This window comes from Mus caroli, unplaced genomic scaffold, assembly GCF_978045245.1.
Source record: "Mus caroli unplaced genomic scaffold, Mus_caroli_1 scaffold_8, whole genome shotgun sequence".
NCBI classification, from domain to species: Eukaryota; Metazoa; Chordata; class Mammalia; order Rodentia; family Muridae; genus Mus; species Mus caroli.
The window spans coordinates 6,002,948-6,029,023 of record NW_028227263.1 but is presented as its reverse complement, the minus strand read 5'-3'; the positions used below and the strand labels follow the sequence as shown (position 1 = coordinate 6,029,023).

At 50.3% G+C, this 26,076-nt stretch overlaps 1 protein-coding gene across 2 annotated transcripts in view; it reads right to left on the bottom strand.

Annotated features, from left to right (window-relative positions):
- Window positions 1-446: 446 nt before the first annotated feature.
- Cfap46 (cilia and flagella associated protein 46) overlaps window positions 447-26,076 on the bottom strand; it is an 84,478-nt gene continuing 58,848 nt past the window's right edge. For both annotated transcript variants that reach the window (XM_085841190.1, XM_021167336.3), the window contains exons 40-59: window positions 20,988-21,176; window positions 19,874-20,062; window positions 17,741-17,875; window positions 17,481-17,660; window positions 16,827-16,997; window positions 15,482-15,579; window positions 14,888-14,964; window positions 14,388-14,482; window positions 13,757-13,854; window positions 12,873-12,952; window positions 11,319-11,471; window positions 6,669-6,739; window positions 6,508-6,568; window positions 6,397-6,432; window positions 5,917-6,019; window positions 4,916-5,028; window positions 3,359-3,440; window positions 2,882-3,018; window positions 2,692-2,769; window positions 447-791 (exon numbers count right to left, since the gene is read on the bottom strand). In XM_085841190.1, coding sequence (XP_085697316.1) covers window positions 670-791; window positions 2,692-2,769; window positions 2,882-3,018; window positions 3,359-3,440; window positions 4,916-5,028; window positions 5,917-6,019; window positions 6,397-6,432; window positions 6,508-6,568; window positions 6,669-6,739; window positions 11,319-11,471; window positions 12,873-12,952; window positions 13,757-13,854; window positions 14,388-14,482; window positions 14,888-14,964; window positions 15,482-15,579; window positions 16,827-16,997; window positions 17,481-17,660; window positions 17,741-17,875; window positions 19,874-20,062; window positions 20,988-21,176 — 2,268 coding nt within the window. In that variant the 3' untranslated portion in view covers window positions 447-669. The remainder of the gene's footprint in view (window positions 792-2,691; window positions 2,770-2,881; window positions 3,019-3,358; window positions 3,441-4,915; window positions 5,029-5,916; window positions 6,020-6,396; window positions 6,433-6,507; window positions 6,569-6,668; window positions 6,740-11,318; window positions 11,472-12,872; window positions 12,953-13,756; window positions 13,855-14,387; window positions 14,483-14,887; window positions 14,965-15,481; window positions 15,580-16,826; window positions 16,998-17,480; window positions 17,661-17,740; window positions 17,876-19,873; window positions 20,063-20,987; window positions 21,177-26,076) is intronic.

Sequence of the window (26,076 nt, the reverse complement as noted above, 5' to 3'; positions counted from 1 at the left end):
CAGTAGGATTCCAAGCTCCTGCCTGGTGGACTGCTCTTTGCTCTCCCACTTTCTGACCAGGGAGCCATAATGGGCAAAGAGGATGTACACCTGGATTTTGTAGTCCATGGCTTAGAGGGACATCCAGGGCCTTGGAGGTCACCCTTGACTGCCATATCAGGAAAAGCCTGTTTGTAACTGCAGATGGATCATAGAGGAGATGGGTCTTCCCTCCCTCCAAGTGTCCTGACACAATAGCCAGGAGTCAGGGGACAGGAGGACCACATTCATCTCCAGAGTGTGGATGGGTTTGGTGAATTTGGGGTCACTCAGGCATAACATGCTCTTGTCAGCTTTGATGGAGCCAGAATGTGCTGGTGGTCCTAGCCAGAAGCCCCAGCTCCTGTCCTAAACTTTCAGAAACACACCATACACTTTGTTTTGTTGTTTACTAAAACACTGAAACCAAAAACAAACTTGCAGGCTAATGAGAATTAGCAAGAGCCTAGGTGCTATACCCAGCAACAGCTGTCTTCTCAGGATTATATATTGTGGACAGAAGGACAGATACATCAGGCTGTATCAAGGCTGGGGTGAGCCCCAGAAAGTGGGGAAAGAGCCCTGAGTGGGGAGGAGTCACAGAGAGGTAGAGCTAGGGATAGTGGCTTCACACAGACTCCAGGGTTTAGCTCACACGATGGCTTGGTGAGGCAGACCATACAGAACCCAGTTGAGGGCAGTGGTGAGTGACTCTGGGTGGTGAGGCTGCAACTCAGAGAGCGGCTCATTCTTGGAGACCTGGGGTTTCTCGTCTGTGGAGCATAGACACAACCTGTGAATGCCAGAGCTCTCTGGCAGTAGCCTGGGTCCTGCCTGGATGTCCAGCTTCAGCAAGGACATGGTGCCAGGGAGAGGGGAGCAGGGTGGTGTTTCTGGCTGCAGGGGGCCATGAGTTCTCCCTGCAGCCTGACCACAGCAGCCCTGTTATTTCCCATTCCTCGGTGTGTACAAGGTGTGGAAACTATGGGGGGGTCTGGCTCCGTGGCTGTCTGTGGGTTGTCCATAGGGGTCAATGCCTGACCCCATCCACCTGTCTACCTTCACCAGACTCCATGAGACATTCTAAGGCTGGAGACCAGCCTCATAACTCCCTCTGTGATGCTGAGAGGCACCCTTGCCCTGGGCAGGACAACCCACAGGGTTAAACATCATTGGGTTCCTTTCTTCCAAGAACACGCTGATTGCTTCAGCATGGGCTCCTCTGTGCTGACAGTAACTGGAGGACCAACACTGATGGCAGTGGTCATGAGGCCCTTTCTCCATTCATGGCAAAACAACATGCTAGCCCGCTCTGTGTTAGCTGGGTGGAGTCAGGCCCTGTCGGTCCTTTTTCTGGTTTGTTAGGAAGGAGCCAGACATCACCACCTTTGTCTACAGCTCTCTGGTCCCTCTCCCTTTACTTGGCTGCTCAGTCACTTGCTCTGTTACCAATTTGTCCATTCACTCTGCTAACTCACACAGCCATTCATTCATTCATTCACTCCCCACTCACTCACCTGCTCCATCACTTACCCACTTAATTCACCCCTCAACTTAACAGTTTACTCATGAACACAGTTTGTCCATTCACTCACCCATCCACGTGTTCACTCCTCATTCATTCATTCAAGCTGCTCATTCATTCACTCATACTCATTTACACACTCGACTCCTTGCCCTCCCCCACTCCCCCCACCCCCGCTGCAACTACATCTCAGGCGCTGGGGAAGCACGTGATTTTTCAAACGTTAATCTCCTACTGAGCTGTATTGAATGTATTTAGGATTTCTCAATTTTAAATCCTCCCAGGATAAATCTTTCTGAGTTATGGTACATTTTCACTTTAGCATATTGCTAAATGCAATTAGCTAGAGTTTTATCTGATTTTTTTTTTTACCCTAGTATCCACATATGAAATTTATCTGCAAATTCCTTCACTGCGGCTGGCATATCTTGGCACAATGTTTGTTTTGGAGGCTGAGTAGGTGGAGTTTGTCTCATCTAGAACAGGCAACACCCTGTCACCCTGCCTGAAGCTTAACCCCTGATGCTAGAAGCTATGTGAAATTTTACAGGGACAGGAGATACAAGTTGGAGGGTCTTCTTGGCTCTAGCATCGTCCTCAGTCTGGGAGTTCCTCTTCCTGGAGGTTTTCTTGTCTTGGTTGGGGAAGACTAGGTGGCCCCATGGGGCTCATGGACTAGGTAGCCTGGGTGGCCAACTCCCCCAAGCCATCCCTCTGGGCAGAGAGAAAGCTCAGGAATCTCCCAGATCTCCCCATCTTTTCACAGAGAGTACAAAAGAGAACTCTGTTGCTTGCTCTTCCTCCCTCTTTCTCTTCCCCATTCCCTCCCTCCCTCCCTCCCTCCCTCCCTCCCTCCCTCCCTCCCTCCCTCCCTCCCTCCCTCCCTTCTTCCCTCCCTCCCCCTCCCTCCTTCCCCTCCCTCCCTTCTTTCCTCCCCTCTCTCCCTCCTTCCTTCCCTCCCCTCCCTCCCTCCGCACCTCCCTTCCTCCCTTCCCTCTTTCCTTCTTCCTTCATTCCCTCTTTCCTTCACGCTCCCACTCCTTCTCCCTCCTGAAGTGGGGACACCCTATCTCTTGAGGGCCATGGAACACAATGGAAGCCCAGGGACTTCTACAGACAAGCAAATGGGTGGTCAGCCTCTACCTTACCTTGGCTACCTGGTTCATTGCATAGCCTATGAATGAGACGAACTGTTTTTCCAAGTGGCTTGCCAATTGCCAACAGGTCTGGGGGGTGGAGACGGGAGAGAAAAGTCTCTTCAGGTGGGCTACAGACACCCTTGGAAGGCTTTTAGCAAAAGCCCCAAAAGACTTTGGGATAGCCAGGGTGCCCACTCACTGTCCCACAGGATGGTGGCCCGCAGCATGTTGTCCTGTATCAGTGTGGGCCACTGGTTGTCGACAATGCTCTCAACCCCTACCAGACTCAGAAGGATGGCCGTCTGGATGGGCTTCACCAAGGACCGCTGAGATGCGCTGTAGGGATCCGTGGGCTGGTACCAAGGGGCTGATAGTGCTCCCTCCATCCTCCCCTGCACCAGCTGCTAGCTAGACTGCATGTGTGGGCCAGGGCTTTTATAGTTCTGAATCTCGCCCACAAAAGTTAAATGTTATTTAAAGGGAAATAGCATTTTTAGGTATCGTCAAATCCCTTGAGTGGCAGCTCCCAGGCTGAGCATGGAGCCCACAGTAGGAGTTGGTACCGTTAGGTAGAAGGTGCTGGCAGTCCACCAGTCCCTGGGGTAAGCTATATTGCTCACAACACCCCCCTTCGCAATCCATAGGCTCCTGGTGACATGACAAGAACAGAAGGTACCTCTGGCCCTCTGAGCTTTCTATCGTCCGCTTCTGGCTGTGAGAGGACCTTGTCAAGTCCAATAGGATCATCATCTGGCATTCTGCAGGACACAGGCAGGCTCCTCAGTAGTCACCCACACCATTACCAGATCCCCGTGGGAGTTGCACTCTGACCCATCAACCTGATCCTTGAACTTTCAACAGGCTCTTTTCAGGCACCCACTGATCACACCCAGGAAACGGGAGCAAGCCTACTCAGGGCCACGTCTAATTCTTCCGAGCATAGAGAGCTCTGCTCCCCCATTACTTATGAAAGCTTGACTGTGCACATTAGAGGGCCTTGGAAGCTGACCAAGCTTATTACCAACCACCTCCTTGCTGTAGATGTGAGGGTTGTAAGATGGTCACGAGTGAGTACTTTGGGCTGAGTGGGTCACCCTAGACAGGAACGTTCACTGAAACAAGTGGCAGTGTGTGGTCCTGGTGTTGGACCTGCATGGGCACAGGGATGACCTGAGCTTTGGCGACTGTTCCTATAGGCAAAATGTCTACCCGTGCTTCTGATGATGAATGTCTACCTGTGGGGTTTTGCTCAATCTACTTGCATATGACTGGTGCATGCCCAGGGCTACCAGCTGACGGAATAGACCTGGTCAGCAGGGAAATAGACTGTGGCCATGGTGGGCACGGATGCCTTGGTGTGGAACCAGACAGTTTCTACATAACCATGCAAGGGGCCATATGCCTCACAAGGGAGAAAGTGACATCTCTGGGATCCAGGAAGGGCTTATCCATTGACTGGGCATGGTGGTTAGCTCTAAGCAGACCAACAAAAGCATCCTTCTACAGTTGGGAAAAGGACCTTGGAGAAACACAGACACACCAGTGGGTCTATGGCTGGGGGCGGAGATGACTGTGGACCACAAAGACCAGCACACTGCAACACTCCAAATGCCTGAACATTGAGCCTGCTGTGTGCCCTGTGTTATGGGTGCTGTGGCAGCATGGCCCCTCCTGGCAAGGTCAGCACACTGTACTCAGCATGTCCTGTGTCCCTGCTTTCTTTGATCTCTGAACTTAGCCTAGGTTACTTCCCACCTGTGGTGTCCTCTACTTGGCTTCTGAACACCCTTAGTCCCTGGTATGTCTGGGCACAGCATTTCCATGATCCCCCTGAGCCTGGTGTTAGTAGACACATCGAACAAGGCTCCTGAATGCCCATGCACAGACTGGGAAGGTCCTGCAGGGTTCTTCCAGCCTAGCTCTTTGAGGTGGCCCTTCACATCTGATGCTCATCTGTGGGAGTCTGGTAGATCTGAACAGGGGTCCTCTGCATATAAGGAGGTGCTGAGGGCAACCAGGAGGGTGAGTGACCCTGTGGCTGCCATGACCACTGTTGGAAATGGAGTGCGGGGCCAGTTTTCAGATAGACCACAGGCTAGGGGAGGGTGCTATGGCTTCCTGAAGCATTGCCCTGGACTCTGGATCAAGCAGCAGTGGCCCTGCTTTCCTCCCCGGGGATCCCATAGGTGCCTGCAGGCCCCGGATGGGGCTGCCAATAGGGGAGGGGACTCACCTTGCAGATTCATGGCGACCAGTCTTTCTATTTCCAGGTGGGACAGGAAGGTCTCCATTCCATAGAAGAAGAAGCCTCGGCAGCTGTCCAGTAGCTGTTCCCAGTCAGCCTGGCTACAGGGGGCGAAACCAGCCAGTGGGCATAACCACACGTCACCTGGCCTAGGGGAATGCACCTGCAACCCCTCCTTCCCGCAGGGACTGTCCCCGTGCCACCTGCACTAAACCCTTTCTTCTGCTGTGGGGCCCAAATTATGTTTGTTTTCCCGGTGTCCAGCTGGCCTCAGATGGACCCCCCCACCCCCACCCCCACTCCCAGGGATGGACTGGGCTAAGAAGAAACATGCATCTCATGCCAGTGGAGTTGGCTCTGCTAAGTACTATAGCACCTCCAATATGGGAGACAGGGGCTGGATATGGTCTTCGTCGCCAGCTCTGACCTCTGGGCTCCACCCCTAACCCTGCACAGGCTCACTCCTGTACCTCTATGCCTCTGTACCAACTGGCTTGGCTCCCCCCAGCTCCACGCCCATCCGCACTAAGAGACAGGGATGACAGAATGCATGCCCATAGGGGGCCAGTGTATGACTCTACCCTAGCAGTGCCTGGCACACCTCCTTATATGCAGAGGAGCCCTGTTCAGATCTCCAGACTCCCACAGATGAGCATGGCCTCAAAGGATTGGGCTAAAAGAACCCTGCAGAACCTTCCCAGTCTGAGCATGGACATTCAGGGGCCTTGTTCCTTCTGTGTGTCTTCTAACACCAGGCTCAGGGGGATCATGGAAATGCTGTGCCCAGACATACCCGGGACTAAAGGAGTGCCTTCTTTAGGAGGTTTGGCCTGAGGGGCTCTGAGGTTACCTGGGGCAGATCCTGTGTGGGAGAGTGACCCTGGGACTATGACAGCATCCTTTAGCTAGTGCTGTGCCCTGGGTTCGATGGGACAGACCTAGCCAGCAGGGAAGGTTTCTCGTCAGCTTTTGAAGACCCAGGACCCAACCTTGGAAAGTTGTGGTTTCCCAGGTACCCCATCCAACGTCCCGTAAACGAGTCTCGGTACTTTTCCAAGATTTCCTGGGTTATCTCGATAGGTCTCAGTAACTCTGCAGGAAGAATTGAAAGAGGCTGTGACGTCCATATCAAGGCATGGGGGATGGGCTCCTGTGCCACTGGGCTGGGACATAGGCTAGGGAGGAGTGAGTTTTAAGCACAGCTGGGAATCCTTTCCTCTTTGGTTAGAGGAGTTTGTAGAGAAGGATAAACAGTAGGAAGAGAAGGAAGGGGCGCGGCGGGGGGGGGGGGGGGAAGGGAGAGGACAGGAAGAGTTGAGGGGAGGAGGAGGCCATGATAGTCAGCTTGTATTCGGATCCAAGGCTCCAAGGCCACTTGAGGTGATTTCCATACAGCCATGAGAGCAGCTGGCACCAGGCCTGGGTGGCCTTGGCCTGCCTGCCAGGAGTCTGTGTGACCTTCTTCTTACCTGTGCCCCGGGCTTCCTCGTAAGGGTCCACAACAACTGGGTCTGAGTCAAGGACAAACAGGAACCAAAGCAGAATTCTGGGGGCCGTAAGCACCCATCATCAAAGGATACACTTGATGGTGTCCGAGTCGATCAGGTTGCATTCCGGTGGGATGATCCGTGTCATGATGCTCTGTAACAGGATGGAGGTACCAACGCCTGGGTTCACCAGCGGGGCCTGCCTAAACTCAAGCTGAGAGGAGCAAGAGGTCTCTGGGCTCCCACCCGCCTACCTTCAGGGCCTTCTTTCCTGGAGTTTTCTTCTTTAAGTCCTTGCTCTTGACCTCCTTCTTCATACTGCCTTCTGTGGAGGACAAGGACAGGTATGGAGCATCAGCAGGGACACAAGACTGCAAAGGCACTAGGTACTGCTCAGTTGCTCAGGTACTGCTTTGAATTTTGTGAATCTGATGCGGTGCAAACAATTGATTTTAAGTTTTGTCGTGTCAAAACACAAAGCTTTGTGGGCCCAAGGAAATCTCCCGAGGAAAGACAGCCCCCAAGACTTACAGGCGCCCATTTCTGACCATATTCCGCACAGGAACTCACCAGATATTTGCACCCCTGATGGTTACAGGGTCTCTGCACAGACTTAAGAGCCTGTGTCTTTTCTATCCTGAGCTGCCCCCAGTGGGCAGGTCTTTCTGGTTTCATGTGAATAGCTCCATGCTCCACTGGGGTCATCTTCCTCCTTCTCCACCCCGCGTTATACTCTCCAGGGTGCGACTTCCACAGGGAATGGGAGCTGAGGCACAGGCATGGCTCTCTGCCATTCCCACTTTGCCACAGACGCTTTTCGGGGACACACTAGGAAGGCACTTGGTTCTGATGGACTGTCTATCAGAGTCAGAGCTGACCTCACACAGACCCTCAGCTACCTTGCACTTACGGAGGCCTCTTTCCTCACCAAGTAGCCACCTACTTGCTTTCTAAGTGGAAATCAATTTGTATCTTCCAGAGTCTTAGGAAATGAAGGCATCTGCTCTGTGCCCTCTTTGGAGTCTTTGTCTGGGCACAGCCTCCTCAGTGCTGAAATGTTCCCATCTATCCAAGTGGGTGTTCAAATGACCATCAAGTGACTGCTTAGTTGTGGGGAGCAGAGGAAGGCCTAGTGAATGTGTGCTGTTGACAGGGGTGTGGACATGTCAAGCATCGTAGCCTCAGACCCATGGGAAAGTGACAAACTCCACCCCACACGCCAAAGCTCAGAGGGAAACAGCAATGCTGGTGTTGTGTAAAGAAAATGTCCACCATGGCTTTCCCCCTCCGGTTCTTCACAGAAGACTGCTCCCTGACACAGGCGACTCCTACAGAGATTAGCTAACGTGTTTATCTCTACATAATAATTTTGTCACTTTGCTTATCTATATGTAATAACCCCACTTCCTTGGCCAGCTTTATACAATAATCCTGCCTCTTTTTCAACCGTATATAATAAACATGCTGAGCTTCCAGAGTTCTGTGGCTTCTCCATCAGAGAGCCTAGTCTACCCAATCCCAGCTTCCCTCCCTCCCTCCCTCCCTCCCTCCCTCCCTCCCTCCCTCCCTCCCTCCCTCCCTCCCTCCCTCCCTCCCCCGCTCTCCTGCTCCTTCTCTCCCTTCTCTCCCCCTGCTCTTCTCTCTCTGTATATATGTGCATCATCATTTCTTCACTCCCTCACTACCTGCAGTCAGACCAAGTCTCTACAACTGTGAAAGAACATGACCCGGAGTGTTTCAGTTCCATGGCTTCCAGGTTTGGGCTGTCAAGGGGAGGGGCACAATCTGAGAGTTTTTATGTCTACACGTGCCTTTGCAATCTTATGTAAAGGCCTAGGGGAGGGAGCATGGGTTGCCTGTGCACCAGCGTGTAGCTTTTTATGATTGCCCCCCAACTGTTTCCCCAGTGTTTTCCTGTGTGCTGCCCTCCCATCAACACCAGCGTTCCTAGCAACAGTGGGCAAAGCACGTGCCTCTCCATCTTCTCTCCCTCCCATCAACACCAGCGTTCCTAGCAACAGCGGGCAAAGCACGTGCCTCTCCATCTTCTCTGCTACTGGAAACCGTGAGCCTCTTAATTTAATTATTTCTTTAAAATGTTCGATTCAGCCATTCATCTCTTACTTGGATTAGCAAACACAGTTGGGACATGGTAGGCGTGAACACACGCACCATGGACTGGCGGAGCCAAGCCCGCCAAACGGTCACGCCACACATTCCCCTGTCAGGCATTTGACAAAGTTACCTCGACCCTTAGCCACTCTCAGAACACATGGCACGGCATCGGCCACATCACCATGTCACTCAAAATCAAAACCTTTTTTCACCAGCTCGAATTTTGTGCCCTTGGTCAGCAACTCCCTGCTGCCAGCCCCTGCCTTCTTTTCTAAGGTTATGAGGAGTTGAACCGTCTAAGATCCCCAGTGTATGCTTGCTGTCTGTGCCTGGCACGATGTCCTCCAGGCTCATCCACGCTCTCTTAAAGCCAGACTTCCTTCTTTCCTGTGGCTGAATGTGCTCTCTTGTGTGGATCCATCTTTTGTAACCATTTGCTCCAGTGATGGCTACTTGGGCTGCTGTGAATGGGAATGCCACAGACATGGGAGAACTGGCTGGTTCCCTTTCCTCGGATGGACACCCACTGCGTATACTCATCATGCCAAAATGGCTCATCCATTGACCACCAGTCCTCATCCTTCACACCAGCCCGCTTAACAGCAGCCACTCTAGCTGCTGGAGTAGATGGGTGTGGAATTTCAGCGCATGCCTGTATGCCTCCGACCATCAACTCCCCTCCCTCGCTGCTGATCTAAGGTGAACTCTGGGGCTTGGGTCGTACTTAGTTGCTTGCTCCAGGGTTTAGTGTACATTATGTCACAGTCTCTTTTTAAGTGATACTATGTTGCAGCGCACACAGCATGGGCGCCCTGCACAGTCGGCATCATTCCTCCCAGCAGCACTTGCTCTGGTCTTGTCCTACACATTATCAAATCCCACAGCATTGCTATTATTTTCTTTCACTCAAGTTTTTGCTCAAAATAGATTTTTTTTTTTAAAAAGAAAAAAAAATTTTTTTTTTTTTAAATTATCACAGCCTTGCTTCATGGCTGCTTGGTTCTTACCCTGGTCTTTGGATTGCTTGCCGCACCTCTGCTGGCCTCCTGTGGTCTGCTGTAGGCCTTTTAAAGCATTTACTCATCACTTCTTGCTATGCTGTTTCTGAACTCATCTTTCCCTCTAGGCTCCTAGCTCCATGTCAGGAATAGCCTCTTGGGCTGTTCCTGCTGTTCCTGCTGTTCCTGCCCATGCTTGAGCCACAAAACTCTAAGAGGCACCCTGGGTCAGTGTGGGACTCACTCTGTGTCTCCCTTCTCTTGGGGTGCGTGTGTGTGCCACTACCCTGGGTTGGCTGGTACCTTGTTTCCTCTTCTCTGCCCAGTTTCTTGTCATTGTGGTCGGAAGGAGGAACGTGGCTCTTCCTATTTTATCTGGAGGGGCAGTGGAAGCACAGGCTACTTGATTTAACTTGGTACTTACTGAGCACTGAATGGTTTTCCCGTCCTGCAGTCCTGGTTTTAGAACCCAGAGCCTTGTGTGTGCTGGGCACATGCTCTACTACTGAGTTGTATTTTCAGCTCTACTTCGGTATTTATTGGTGTACGACATGGATTCTGAAGTGTCAGTACGCCCCTGTTGTGGATTTGGTTTATTGCTTATTTTATGTTAATTGGGTTCCCAAATTTCATGGAAACTGGCACGTTTGCATGTGAGACACTGATGGTCCCTACACCAACCAGCTGGTTCTAACTGGTAAATAAAGTTGCCTGCGGGGGCAGCGAGACAGAGGGGGACTTTGAGATTCCCAGGAAAGGACCACCATGGGGGAAGAGGAGAAATACCATTGCCAAGAAAGGAGAAGACACTGCCCGGCCTTAGGAGGGCCTCCTCTATACTGCATGACACTTTCAGGACAGGGATGGATAAAGTCCCAGGGATCAGAAGCTAGAATTAGAGCTGCAGGCTTAGCTCAAGCCCCATAGGGCATCCAGTTCATGTCAGCCAGGATTGAATCCCTGCTAGAGACAGGGTTGTGTAAGGCAGAGAGACCTAGACACTAATGACATGTAAGAGTCAGGGATCATAGCCCATAAGGGCTACAGGTCTGGGTTCACGGTGGCCACGATAGAATATAGATTTTAATAAGTAATAATTCAGGAATATTGGAGGGGAGAGTGTGTTAGCTGCAGGGAGGTTTGGAAGTGCCCAACCATTGTGCTGTTTAAGGCATATTAAAATAGAAGGCTGTGTGTGTGTGTGTGTGTGTGTGTGTCAGTGTTTCATTTGTGAACCCAAAACATTTGGGCTGGTAGTGAGGAGTGTGTGTGCATCTGCCGGGGAGTTTAGAGCAGAGTAGCAATACTCCTGCTTCATGCCCCAGGAGCAGTTTGGAGGACTTTGGCAGAGTGGACCATCCTGCAGTCTCATAGGTGCCTAACTCGAGGGCCCACCTTGTCTCGCTGCCCCACAACATTGAGCCAAGTGAGTCTGGGTGTCAGGTCTTTCGCACAGTGGGATTTTTCTTTGCTATGGCATCAGCACCCATGAAACATGGGTTAGAGCAGGCTTTCTGTTCACAGCGCACGGTGTCTATTCTGGAAGTGATTTTGAATGGGTAAGGGCCAAGGGAGACGTGAAAACGCTTGGCAATGGTTTTCAGTGTTGGGTATGGAACCCAGGACCTTGTGCATGCGAGTCAAGCTCTCCAACCTGGGCTACACCCCCCCCCCCCCAGTGCCTCACTCATTACTTTTTTGATGGGAGTTAACAATATTTTATCTGAAAAGTAATTTAAAATTTTCCATTTTAAAATTAAGTGCTCCTGTGGCTAAGGCGCCGCTACTCACCTCGCTCCTCCTTATGGAGACGGTTCCACAGTGTCTGGAGAGAGAAATCTCGTGACAGGGAGGTGACCTCATTGAACATGGAGAGCCCCTCCAGGGGCAACTCTAGGAGGAACGTGTCCACAATCAGGATCAGGTACTCAGGGTCAGGCTGCCCTGTGGAACGGAAGTGGCAGCAGCTCAGACACAGGAGAGACCAGCTCTGAAGACGGGACAGACTTAGGGCTTCAGCTTCGTCACTCCAAGCCCTGACTTTGTGGCTAGATGACTGGCCTGGTGGCTGCTGTCCCGGGCATGAAGATATGAGGGAAGACTATGTCCCCAGCTCAGCTTGTAGAGGCATGGCTGCATTGGCCCCTGATGTGCTAGGGTCCCTGAGGTAGCCACTGTTTTTGATGGTGAGATCAAGTTTATGACAGAGTCACTAAGTAGTGGTACACCTTATAGGACACCACATCTTAAGCTATCAAGGCAATCTGCAGTTCTTGGGGTGTTTGCTGCATCTGGCTCATGGTAATTTGGCCAACTCAACTTGTGAGAAAAAGCTTGGGGCTTTTTTTTTTTTTTGGCTGGGGGGGGGTATGGCAGAGGAGGGGAGCAAGCAGCCATTCCCTTTGCCATCTGTCAGTTCTTAGTGGCAATCGAAAAGGAGACAAAATTCAACATAGGAAATTGCCTTTTAAAGGAGTCAGTCGTTAGTAAAATCAGAGAAGCTAGCCAAGAGACAGGATGGGCCCGCACTTGACCTTCCTGCCTGGGGAGTCACACAGTGAGAGCATCCTCCCAGTCTTCCCAGTCCAAATGAAAACAGCAGGGGTTGTGCTAAAAGTACCCCACAGACAAGGCTGCCAGCAGAGACCACATATGGGTGGCAGGTGGATGAGACAGAGCCCTCTCCCATGGCTACCTCTGGTGAACTCCCCAACGCAGGGCAACCATGCTCATCATTCCTAGAAGGACCAGCAGACTGTCATCTGGCCAGGACAGTGAGAGCTGGGTGTATAACACACTGCTCTTTCTTCAGGGCACTGTGGGCCAGGAACTGATAATTTGCCCAGAAAGGGCAGCATGGATCCACTGTTTGATAATGCTCCTCAGAGAGCTGTCAGTCTCAGTGCCCAGAACCTTCTAGGGCAGTGTTTTTCAGCTTGTGAGTCACAACCCCTTTTGCAGGGGTTGGACAACCGGTTCACAGGGGTTGCCTAAGACCACTGGAAAACACATTAACATAACAACTCATAACGCCAGCAAAATTATAGTTATGAAGTAGCAATGAAACTAATTTTAGGTTGCGGAGTCATCACCACATGAGGAACATTAGGAAGGCCGAGAACCCCTCTCCTAGGGCCTTCCGCCCAGCCTGGGGTGATTTTGTTCTAGGAGACCACAAGGAGAGGAACCTTGGGTCCTGTGTAGCATGCCCAGGTAGGACTTGTTTGAGCATGGAACCTGTAACTCCTGACCCACCCAGGCTTTCCGTGATGGGAGGGTGAGTGTCACCACAGGGTCCTGAAGTAGCGGCAGTGGCCTTTGGGTCTGTCTGTCCCTGCCACTTACCTGAAGAGAGAGAGACTTTCCTTTCCTTCTCTCTGCCTTTATTTTTCCCTGCATCACCCACAGCTGTTGGCATCTGATTTCTGAAATTCAGAGTGACTGTGTTCAGGCTTTAGGAAACATAGGGAAACACTCACAGACCAGGCTGAGAAGCACCACGCAGCCTAGTCCTTGCTTGGCCATTGCTGCTTTCTATGTAAACCAGGCTGGCCTCAAACTCAGACACCTTCCTGCCTCCTGTGTGCTGGGATTAGAGTCCTGTGCTACCACACCCAGCTGTCACTCAGGGCCATCTCTGCATCTGACACACAGTGTCAACAGAAGGGGACCTCGGGATGTCCTCATGCTGCTGGGGAAGAGTGCCTAGCTCGACCATCACCTGCCTGCTTTTCTCCCAAAATGAGTGCCAAGAGGCTGATCCCTGGGCCTTGCTAGTTAGTTCTCACGCATCAGACTCAGATCAGGGAGGTCGGTGGGGCAGGGGCAGCAGCAGCAGTCAGACTCCTGCCTATAAAACACACAAAAGAGCTAGGCGCTTATGCCTGTCCTGGGTAGGGCCACAACACGCAGAGACAAGTTTCCACATGGAGGGAAAGCTCAGAAACCAGCCCTGGATGTCTGCCCATCACATCTGGCTACTTAGCTCAGATGGGTGCTTTCCTGTCTCCAGATGTGAGGTGTGATCTGGCCTTCAGCTATACCCAGCTGGCCTGGCCTGTGGGTGACAGGAAGACCCTGGTTACTTTGGGGCTCATAGCCCCATGTACAACAGCCTCTGGCTCCTTCTATTACTAGCTTCAGCTGGTGACAGCTGCCCATCACCCGGTGTGAGGAAGATGGCTGCCCCCCACACCCGGGAGCCTTCAGAGGAAATGACAAGCTGATACCTGCTTTCTGGGAAGGTGAACTGGGGGATGATGGGCTTCAGATAGTCCTCCATGTGCTCCAGGATGCTGCTGAGACTCTGAGTGCACAGGGCTTGCTCCTTAACAGGCAAGATATGTTTCTGTCTTAACCCGAATCATAGCTTGTGGTCCAGTGGTGTCTGGATATGACTTGTACTCAATTGGGAAACAAGTTAGGAAGACCCCCTGGAAATCATTCAGCTCCAGCCCTTCCACAAAGAGCACTGGCATGCTCTCGCTTTCCCCAGCACAATGCTCCCAGTGGTTTTCCGGGAACTATCTTGACATCTCATCCCTGTCCCTGTCCCTGTCCTCTGATGACACTGAGGAATGCCCTGCTGATAGGGATAGGCCCAGGACAGGTAAACCTATGCTCTGCAGAGAAGAGGTAGCCAGACCCCCCCCCCTGGGGTCACATTCAATCCAAGGACTCAGAAGAGCTCCCCACCTTTCACAGGGCTTCCCCTTCCTCCTCTTGAGTTCTAGGCCCATTCCCCGGGCCCAATCCAACCTTGGAGTCTTGGTTTTCCCTGGGATGGGCTGCAGTCTACAATATGGCTTAGAGTCTCAGGCCTCAAGTGCTTAGGTTCGGGGTCATAATTTGGCTGTGTACCTTGACCCGTGTCTGCCTCTGGAACCACTGGATACTCGTCAACAGGTCAGAGATGGCAGTTGGACTCGTAGCCACCCGAGTTACCTTGCAATAACCTGTCAAAATACACCCGAGGCCTTTACAGGGCTCAGAGCAGGGCTACTGGAGTCGTGTGGGCAGATGGAGACCCTTGTGAGGGTCTTTAACATTGATGTCTCAGAGGTGAGACATGTGATGGGAAGGTCTTCTGGGCACATGGAGTTCCCCCATTCTTCTCTGGGAACATGAGGGCTACTACTCAGAAAGTTCTGGCAGAGGCAAACACAGTGGTGATTGACAGAAGGAGTTCTGGGGAGGCACGGTTCCTCTGGATCCCTTAGAAGAATGTGGGGCCTCTATTTTCTCTTGTCTCCTGGGTTCAGTCTCCCTTCCTCTCCCCTGCTCTGTGGCAAGGATTTCTCCCACCCACTGCAACCCATCTGGAGTCGATGGGAGGAGCCCCTGCTTGTACCCAAGCTTACCGCCCACGGTTATCAGTTTCCCCTTGGGTGAAGGCATGGTCTTTGGTCTCTCAAAGGCAGCACCATACAGACAAGACCTGCAGGCAGAGCAGAGGTCACAGGCCCATTCCCAGGGGAGGTGAACAGGCAAGCACAGAGGACTCAGGAGCCTAGCGGGCCAGTCTGCAGTCGGCACCCAAACAGGTGCCTTTCAATGTTTATTTTGGCAGACAGAGGCCGAGGAAGCAGTCTGTATAACCGAAGTAAGAGGGAAATTACAGAAGGTCCAGTAGTGCAGGCCTAGCCAGATCTATCTAACAGAGAGACCCTGTGTGAGTGCAGATCAGAGCTCCTTCCTCCCAACACATCGTCATCATGGAAACCCATCCCGGTCTTTTCCGGGAGGGTCAGAAGAGGGCTTCCCTTTGTCTCTGGATTGAGCGAGTGCCCATGCCTGTCAAGTGGACTAGCTGAGTCTGCCAAGTATGCTTTCCAGATGGCCCAGTTGGCCTCAGGCTAGGGGCAGAGGTGTGGTAAGCTTGCTTTGCCCATGCCTCCTGGCCGGGCTTTCTCAACAGGGTGGAGATTTACAATGGTAGGAGGGGAAAGCCTCACCTGTCCTGTGAATGCTGCAGAAAGATGATCCGGAACATGGGTGGGATCTCATTCAGGATGTTGAAATGCTGCTCTGTGACACAGAGGCTCTGCCATGCCTGTGTGTGACAGGGGATGGTCACTCAGAACGGCCACTGCTCTCCCCCAGGTGTCTGGGCTGTGGAATGCATCAGTACCACAAGGGGGCAGCAGAGGAATGAGAAATTCACTGGCTCCTCAAATTGCCCAGCGCTGCCTACTTGCGGATGCAGTTCCCAGAAACTCTAAATAGCATCTCTTCAAGGTCCTTACTGCCTCCTTGAGCCTAGCTAAGGGCTTCCACTTAGCCCTGAGGATGCAGGCTGCAGACCTAGCTTGAGGTCACTTTACCCAGACCCCCAGTTCTCCTGCTTCCTGTGAGTGAGTACTCCTAGAGGATGCACACCTCAGGGTCCCCACCGCCCACAGCAGGCAGCCAGCGTGGGCCCTGAGGGGTACCCCCAGATCTCCTGTGCGAGTTGCTTATTGCGCATGGCTTCAAGACAGAGCTTTGGGTTTGCAAAAAATGAAACGATGTCTTAGAAAACTTTTATCAAAGAATAAGAAATAGAGAGAGCCACATAAAGCCTACGTGAGGCGCCAAGCAGACTCTTCACAATGGCCGTACCCATATGGCAGGTGAAGAGACGGGTCATGTTGTTACCACATGGGGGCTGTGAATGGACTTTATTGGTGGTGGCTTGCTTCTTGCCTAGCCGCTGGCCACCTCAGTGTGTGGGTAGCCTCATCACACTGGTTCATACAGAAGCTAGTTCTCCTTGCTTCAGTGTGTTTTGTTGTGTGGGTGTACCGATGCGATGTACTGTCTTCTCTGGCTGATTTCTCTGGCCTGACTTCATAGGGACCTGTGGAGGCTTATGGGAGTTTAAATAAGGATGACCCATCCCGCAGGCTCATATATTTGATCCCCATGTGGTAGGATTAGGAGGTGTGGCCTTGCTGGAGGAGTGTGTCTTGGGGTGGGCGGGATTTGGGGTTTCAAAAACCTATAGACCTTCTCAGTAAGCTCTTGGCTACTTCTCTGGTGTCATGGCTGCCTGCTGCCAGACGCCACTGGCTCTTTACCGGACTTCACCAAGACCTCGACTCCCTTAGGGCAAGTAGTGGAAAAGAACTACAATTCTTTCAGCCTTCTTGTGCCTGTACCCATGGCATATGAGATTCACAGAGATGGATAGGTCTTCTAGCACCACTCGGCTAGTGGTGGCAGGGTGTGTATCACTTAGAGACTGCCCTTTTAGCACTCCGTGAGCCAGCTCAGAGGCCTATCTAGGTCACAGGAGTGTGTGTTCACCCGGCCCATTACCCTGAAAGAGGAGGCCAGCTTCTGCTCTATATTGGCAAACAGGCTGGTGGACATCTTGTCTTGTTGCCTGAGTCGCTGGTGGAGCTGCAGCAGGGCCGCCAGCTGTGAGCTGCCCGTGTTTTTCGTGGCCGTGAGCAGAACCTTCCGCATCTTCTCTGAGGTTGAACAGCTCTGAAGCAGGGCAGAGAAGAGTGGTGTGTGCCGTGTGGGAGGGTGGCAGAGGACAACTGAGCCGGGAGTGGCCATCTAGGAGTCTGTGTGTCACCCTCCGCTGGGCCTCTGTCGGACCAGGTGTCAGTGCTATGCCAGCCCTTTCTCTGGAGTCTCAGTATGTCCCATCATAGAGACTCGGTGTGTGAGTGAGTGTGTGTGTGTGTGTGTGTGTATGTGTGTGTGTGTGGGGGGGGAGATGGTGGTGAGTACAGCATGTGTCCACTGAGCTACAAGAACAGTTACATGGCTGGCTTCTATTACTTAAGGACTAGCTTGGCCTAAGGCTCAGAGAACAGGGAGGATCTCTTCTTCTTTCAACCACAGGACCACCCCATCTTGTCTAGTGGACAGCAACAGGGCTGGATGGTGCCAAGGCACTCCTACCCCTGGGGTGACAGGCAGTCAAGGGCCCTTTTGGAGATGGGCAGAGGAGGTCTATACCTGTGACAGTGTTAGGAACTGGCAGGTGGTGATGGGATCCAGGATGCCAATGCATTCCACCATCTCTATGCTGGCAGAGGCCACGATGTCCAGAAGGTTGTTGCTCAGGGAAGTCTGTATACACTGCAGCAATACCTCCGATGTCTGAGCCAGGAACCCCCTTGCCAGCACCATCCTCTTCTGTGGGCAGTGCAAAGCTCAAGCTAAGGTGGGCTCTCCAGGCGGAAGCCACCAGGGGACAGGTAGAGAATGCTGCATACCTTCAGACCCTCAGCCTTTCGGCTTTGCTCCTTGGGGGCTTCCTTGAAGACTGCCGAGTTCCTGGAGGAGGTCTCTACACTCCTTTCCTCTGTGTCTGTCTCCAGCGATCTCAGGCTATCCTTCTTAGTGCCTACCTACAGGGCATACCACACGATAGAAGGTGTTTGTGGATTCCTGCTTGGCTGGCAGGGAAAACACAGATGCCAGGGATGGGAAAGATGGTAAGGATCAGTGTGGGTCCTTCAGGTTGTAAGTGATCATGTAATATCGATCACAGGTCATGTGCTTGTGGGGTCAACAGTGTTACCAATGTGGTGGGAAGAGGCAGACAATCTCTTAATGGCTGCACACAAAGTGGGAGAAAAACTAGTTCTACACAGATGGCCTGGGGACCCCAGCAAAGCTGACATCTGGGGAAGCCACCACTGATACACTTTGCCAAGTGTGTCAGTGCTACCAAGACCAGGTCCTGTCCACCAGCAGCCTTTACCGAACCCTAAGGACAGAAATCATCTGTGAGAACAGGCTAGTACTCAGGAGCAGAAGGTGTCTGTGACAATACAGCACCCCCAAAGTCAGACCAAAACCATAGAGCCATCGAGCCAACCAGGGAAGAAATCTCACAGCGGGATGTGGGAAACACATCAACAAACTCAAGAGGATGAGAGCCCTACACATTCAACTTAGGAACCTTCACAGAAACGGGCCAAGAGGAAAGATCCCATCTGGAAAACAAGAAGGAAGCTTGGAAGAGAGATGGAGAGCTTTGGTGTCAGGAAGCCAGCTGCACAGCAGCAAACAGGCCACACCTAAGGAACAAACATGGAGGCACTCTGGGGCCTGGAAAGAGGCAGGTGTGTCTCCTGGAGCCTCCTGAACTCCACACAGGGGTCCCTGCATGTTTAGAGACAGCTGTTCCTCACCATCTTGAAAGACCCTAACTGTTGGGAGCTATTAAGACAACTCTTGATCTCTAAATTGGGCCTCTCCCCACGAGAAGAAAAAGGGGTCAAAAGCGGGCCACCAACACATGGATTCTGGAACAACCACGGGATGTTCTAGCCCTAAGTCATCGCTGATGTCCTGACCACACCCTGATACCACCAAGTTCCTGCTTCCCCTTGTAGCTGCCAAAAGAAAGAATTTCTATTGCCCCCCTCCCATAAGTACTTCTCCTTTTGCTTGTATTGCCCTACCCCTCCTACTGATAAGTATCTGTACTTCCCCTTTTGCTTGTGCATTTAAGCCTTGGGCCTTTGTCTATACATTTGGGGCTTTGATGCATTCCAGAACGTTCCGTTCCGTTATTCGCACAAGACCCTCGTCCCTCTCTACCCCCTATTGGTTCTTAGGAGGAGGTCCCCTCGAGACCCTTGAATAACTGGACCTGCTGGACGGGTCACCTAACTGAGGACAGACAGGAAGGGTTCGTGCTTCTGGGTGGAAAGTCCCTGACTCTGCTACCTGTGCAGATGCTACAAACACCTGCTCACCAAGGGCCCCAGCCCCATCTGCTCAGCTGGCGTGGGTCTTCCTGCTCTCCTGCTGTCTACAGCCTGGGAACTGAGCCCAGGGTTTCAGAGCTGGCTGGCTGGGAGCTTCCCTGGGTTTTGAGTCCTGGGTTGCTACTGTGGAATGTGAGGGTTTCTATGGGAGCTTGTCTGCTAGGCTTCAATTCCAGTTCATGTTCATGGAAGCTGGCACCATCTTGGGGGTAGAAGTACCTCTGTTTAGGCTCTTAGGATGGGAACTCAGAGACAGACAGGCTTGCAGGAGCTGTTGCTAGGGATATGAGTTCGGTCGCTGCTTCTGTCAGAGAACCCCAACCCTAGAGTAAGGTGGGCCTGATTGGAGCAGAGAAGAAGGTGATATTTTCCCTTCTTTGAGATTTCCAAGGCTGTGTGGTATGTAAGAGGGTCACAGAGGCAGAGGCCACTCATCCCGGTATATCTTAGGATCAAGGTCAACACGCCCAGGGACCTGTGCACAACCAGACACAAGTGACCAAGACAGAGAGATGCTGGGGCCAGACCCTCCCTAGTTGAATTGGTGAAACACCTCTGACATCCCAACTCCACAGCTGAGGTGGAGAAATCGGGGAGCAGATTGCAGTAGGAAGAAGGGTCACCTACCAAGAGTTCCTCCTCCCAGCAGAAGGAAGGGTACACCGGGTCTGTCTGCACGTACAGCAGATGGAGAACCTTCCCAGCCAGGATCAGGAGCTGGGCACGGATGTCAATGCAGCCCACACACAGTGGCTGCAGACTCTCCAGCTGTGTTAGCACCAAGTGAGGCAGGGTCCTCTTCAGGAAGAACCATTGCTTTGGGAAGACAAGGAGGTGTGTCACCACCAATGGCTCTCATGTGACCTCCGCCCAGTCACCCAGAGATCTCAGATAACTTCCTAGCAGAGAACATCTGGGTACTTTGAAAGGACTGTCCTTTCTCTGCACAGTCCTGGGTGGTAAGCATGAGAGGGTGAGTGTAGGACTTAGACATTGGGAAGACCATATAAGGCATCTGCTCTGACTATAAAGGAGAGCTCAGTGATAGAGGTCAATAGCAGGATTCATTTATGTTCACCTTGACTTGTCTCATGGCATTTAAGAGAATGGGAAAGTGCTGGGGCTATAGCTAAGCTGGTGGAGCACTTGCCTAGGGGTCTATCCTAGGACTGCAAAAGAAGTAAGAAAAAAGGAAGGAAGGAAGGAAAAAAAGAGGGAAGGAAGGAAAGAAGGAGGGAAGGAAGGAAAGAAGGAATGGAGGAAGGAAGGAAGGGAGGGAGGGACACAGAGAGAGAGACAGAGACAGAGACAGAGACAGAGATATATAGAGAGACAGAGAGACAGAGAGTATAAGAAGGGTTTTCTTCCTAACAGGTAGTCAGTTGCTCAACTTGTTCTGCTTGCAGAACTGGGAGGAAGTGGGGTGCAGTGGGGTAGGGGGGTGGGGAGGGATGTCCAGGCAAGTGCTCTGAGATAATGCAATTGACTGTTTCCAGCCATTTTTCATGAATGGAGTAGTAACCCCAAGGCCTGGGAACGGGAGCTTTAAGCCTACACAGGAAGCCCCTTCATTATTAGTTAAGTCCTCTTGGTGACCAGACCGTGCCTATCTGCACCAAGCTGTGGAAGTGGTCAAGAGCTGCCATGGCATGTGGTTGGGTCCCACAGATTCACCCTGCTTTTAGTGTGACTGGCAGGCCCCCACCAGGAAAGAAGCTGAGCTAAGGCTGCCTGCTGTTACCAAGCCGATGGACGAGTAGTCAGTGGTGTTCTGAAGGAAGTCTGCAAGCAGCTTCTCAAAGGAGCCCTGCTCCATCTGCAGCTCCAGGGCCTCCTTGCACACGAGCTGCAGCAGGTCCAGGCATGTTTCTGCCAGGCTGAGCTTGAGGCGGGCCAACCTCCTCATCACTGGGGAGTTGATGTTCTGCAACTGAGACCATTGGGAGGTGGGTGAAGCAAGACACGCTTCCCGAGGAGAGCAGCTATTGGCAAGTACTTTGACAAGGCACCACTGACATTTCACAGACAGCACAAAGTGTGCAATGGGTACATTTTAACACCACAGTAGACAGAGGCCAAACATCATCAATGCAAGAAAAGGAATGTGGTCTTCACACTCCGGATTTCCCTGTGTTCTTTCTTGAGCCTGTATTGACAGCAGGGTGTTCTGTGCTCTAAGTTACTTCATGTTGTATATAACACTGGCTTTTCAGGCTGGGCCTTTGTCCCAAGAGACTCCATTTCGCAAGCAGCTTTGAACGGTGGCAGATAATTGGGCTCCTGGCTGGACCCACAAATACCACCATCTATCTGGTATTACCCATGCAGCATAGACCGATAAATGGATTATTCCTGGGAGAAAGGGGACATTCTATACAATTACTGGGGTGAACTAAGACCATGGGGGCACACACACACACACACACATATATGGGTATTTCATATTAGGGAAGCTAGGCCCAAGAACTTATCAGGACATTAGACCAAGGAAAGGGCATGACTATCGGCCCCTGGCACTGTGATGGCATGGTCCCCACAAGTTTATCCTCTGATACCAGGTGTGTGTGTGTGTGTGTGTGTGCATCAAGGACTCACAGGCAGAGAATCTCTGACTGTTCTTGGGGCTTCTGCTCTGCTCAGTCCCCCACTGTTGACATAGCTGATTCAACAGCTCTCTCTGCTGGTCTACCTGCCTGCCCACTCAGACCTGAACCCTGCCATCCCTGCTCTGCCCTGACTCTGCCCTTTTATCTCTGCAGCTGACTACAGTTTTGCTCTCAGCTATGACTCTTCCTCAGCCCCGCACCTACAGAGACAGCTTCCTTTCCTTATCAATACAGTCATTGCTTGGATTTCTCTCAGCCTGTCTCTGAAACCTCAAGACCTCCACTGTAGCCTCTTTAACTTGTATGCGTTCTGTAACCCACATACGTGCACATACATTGGTATTTACTGTGTGCTGTGCAATAGGAGAGCTGATGTTAGTAATTAAGAGTTCAAAACAAGAGACCTGCATTTGCCTCGGCCAGATTACTAAAGTAGGTGAGATAATCTGGCAAATTGCTGTCGTTAAAACTCCTAAACCTTGGGAACTTGTTTGTATTCAACAAATCCTCACACTGTAAAAAAGACCCAAGTGTGTTTGTCCCTGTTTCTGGCATAAGCATGCTCAAGACATCCTTCCTGTCTCCCAAGTGACAACTGGCTGCTTCGTGGTGCAGTAAGTCAGCTTTATATAAATGGCGGCATATGGTATGTGACTCCTGTCTGTTTTATCACAGTATGGTGATGGCTCATCCATACGATGTTTGTCTTTTCGTGGGTTTGGTTTTCCACACATTTGAGAAAACGTCTCTTCACATCACTTTGCTCATTCTTAGCATTTTACCCGTAGGTTTCGAGAGCTCTTGGTGCATTCCTGACCCGTTGCTGCTATCGAGGAATACAGTTTGCAAACGCTTTCTCCCGGCCTGTGCTTACTCACCCTCGGCTTCAGAGTATGTTTTAAAGAGAAGACCTACTTTCCAAGCTATCCTTGTATTGGCTCGTGTTAGGTTTCAGATTCATATGGGGTTGTTTTCTATCTTAGTCTGAGGTGTGAGCAGAAGCTCCCATTTTCGGACATGCATTTTTTTGTTGTTCTAACACCATCTAAAGTCCATCCTTTGTCCATGGAGTTGTGCCTCTGTTGAAGACTGTGCATCTCTTTATTTCTGGATTCCCAGATTTGTCCCATTGGTCTGTCTGTCCACTTTCCAACTAGCTACACACTGCCTTGATTGTGGTAGCTCTTTAATTGGATTTAAAGCCAGGTACCATTGCACTTCTAATTTTAGTCTTCTTTTTCAAAATTGTCTTGGCTATTTTAGACCTTCCATAGTTTAAATAATATTGTTGACATCTATTAAAAAGCCTGTGGTAGCATCATGTTTAGGAAGAAATGCCATCATAATAGTATCTAGAGATTTTCGTTTTCATGTATTATGATGATGATGTCTTTTTCATTACTCTTGGCAAGGTTTTATTGTCCCTGGACTACAAGCATTCATATTTTGGTGGTCAAATTTCATTTTTAAGAGTCATAAATGATATCATTTTAATTTTAATATAAAATTAATTGTTCTTTGTATAGAAATATAATATGTATACTATATAATCCTGCAACTCAACTAAACTTGCTCACTAACTTTAATTTAGCTTGCTTGTAGATTTTATTTTGGTATATGACATGATTTTCCACATAAGCATGCTATCTATGAAAAAGAATTTTCCTTGCTTGCTCCATCAATGCAGGTGCTTTTGATTTACTTTCTTGCTTATCGCATCAGCTAGAATCTCCCAAACAATTCTAAATAAAAATGGTAAGATGCCACTGTCTTAGTCATTAGTGAGGGGAGGATCTATAAGTCTTTCTCCAGCAAGCATAGTGTCATGTTAGCTGTGCTCATGCGCAGGCAGCACTGTTTGTTTGTATGTCTTTAACCTTTTCATTTCTTTCTTGAGACAGGGTCTGTGTAGAGCTGGCTTGGAGCTCTCTCTATAGACCTGGCTAGCCTGGAACTCACAGAGGTCCTTTTGCTTCTTCATACTGGATTCTGGGATTAAAGGTGTGTGTGACCACACCCTGCCTTATCTTATTTTCGAGTTATACTGGTCTCATTGAAAAATTAGCATTTATTTCTTCCCTCTTAACCTTCTAAAATAACCTTCTTGGAAGTGGTATTTAAAAAAAATATATTTGGTAGAAGTCAGTAGTAGATCTGTCTGGACTTTCCATTTGCATTGTGGTAAAGTATTTGATTACAAAGTCACCTTCCCTCCTTCAGAGTGCCACAGAGCCATGTCTCCCTGAATGAGTATTACAGGTGAGGGTCTATTTCACCTAACTTGTAAAATTCACTACCCTTTGAATCCAGGGGGAATCCATGGCAGGGCTGGGTCACTCATTTCTAGTATTCGGCACGAACATCCTTTATAGACCATCTGGTCAATCTGACTCAGTTTACCAACTGCTCGAGCTTACCGAACCAGCTTTGGCTTTAGTGACCTTCTCCTTTTGGATCTGTGGCAGCTTGAATTGAGCTCAGAGATTGCTGTCTGATGCCCCCCCACCCCCCGAGGTTTGGGAAATCGGATTTTGTTTGGTCTGGGGGTTGTTTTAGGGTGAATTTATTTCATTGCTTCTTTACTCCATCTTCAATTCCTATTCTACTACTTATTTTGGATTCAGTTTGCTCTTTGTTTTAAGGAAAAGGCTGAGCCCATTGATTTCTGGCCTATTATCATTATCATTCATGTATTCAGTGCACCAGCCTTCCCCGTAAGCACCAGCTGGCGACAGCTTCAACTTCTTCATGTTCTTTCCTCACTTCATTTCAGAACGATTTACCTTTGGCTTCTTCTGTGACTCTGTCCTACTCGCATTCCAAATGTTAGTGGTTTTCCATACACACAATGTTTTCTTTCTTAACTTGGAGTAAAAGCAACATAACATAACTAACACATTTGAAGTATGAGACCTGGAGAAGTGGCTCAGTGGTTGAGAGCACTGGCTGCTCTTGCAGAGGTCCCAGGTTTCATTCCCAGCACCCATGTGGTGGCTCACAACCACCTGTCACTCCAGTTCCAAGGGATCTGACATCCCTTCTGACCTACATGGAGACCAGGCATGACACACAGTACACATACATACTTACAGACAAAGCGCTCATACACATAAAATAAAATAAACCTAGAAACTTAAAGCATGCACATACTGAGTGTGCAGTGCAGTGCAGTCATGGTTGGCTCAGCTCCCAAACACTGTCATCACGCTTCAAGGAAACCCATATGCTAGCATCCATTCCTTAACTCCTCACCTTGTTTCCCAGAAACCACTAGTCTGTTTTCTGTGTCTGTGGACTTTTTTTACTCTAGTTCCTGGTTTTGATACCCAATATAATTCTCTCTCTCTTTCTCTCTCTCTCTCTCTCTCTCTCTCTCTCTCTCTATATATATATATATATATATATATATATATATATATCCTCTGTATGATCAAATTTATTTATTCAGAATATGGCCTGTGTCAGAAGACATTCTACATTTGTGTGAGTGTTATCCCACTGTTGCTTAGTGAACCATTTAAAAAGATGTCTATTCCGTCATATTGGTTGACATTATTTTAATCTTCTGGGTTTTTGCTGGGTTTGTGTTTACTTGTTCTACTAATATTTAAAGAGTAGGATACTAAAATTGTTGGCTCCAGTAGATTTAGCAATTTTTTTTAAGATCAGTGTTTGGTTCTTAAGTATTTTAGAACTCTCTAGATTCTGCATTTAGATTACCTTTCTCCTCGATTGGCTAGGATACACTATGAGATGAATATTACCACCCCTGGTAACGCTTGCTGGGAAGCCTGGTTGCTTCAGACTAATACCCACAGCCTAGCTATCTTCTGATCACTATTATAAGGTAGGGGATATTGCTTTTCTTTCAGGATTCTACTTTTCTTCTGTCTGTCTCTGTCCTTATGTTCATAGTGGCTTTCTTGGAGGCATCGCAAAGTTGGGCTCACTTCCTTACTCAAGGCTAAACTCTGAGGTCAGACCCTCTGTGCATGCTGCCCATCACCTTGAAGACAATGGAGCCTTCTCCCCATGACTGCCAATCAACACCAATGGATTTCCTGTGACCCTTCCAGATTGTTCTTGTCCCCATCCTTGGGCAGCTTCCTTCTGTCATGAACAGGTGACCAGTCTTTGGATGGGTACTCTGGGCTGTCCTCTAGGTATCTGTGAGCAGCACTCTTCTTCCTGGGGATCCATCTTGCCTCCTTCTCTCTAGTCTTT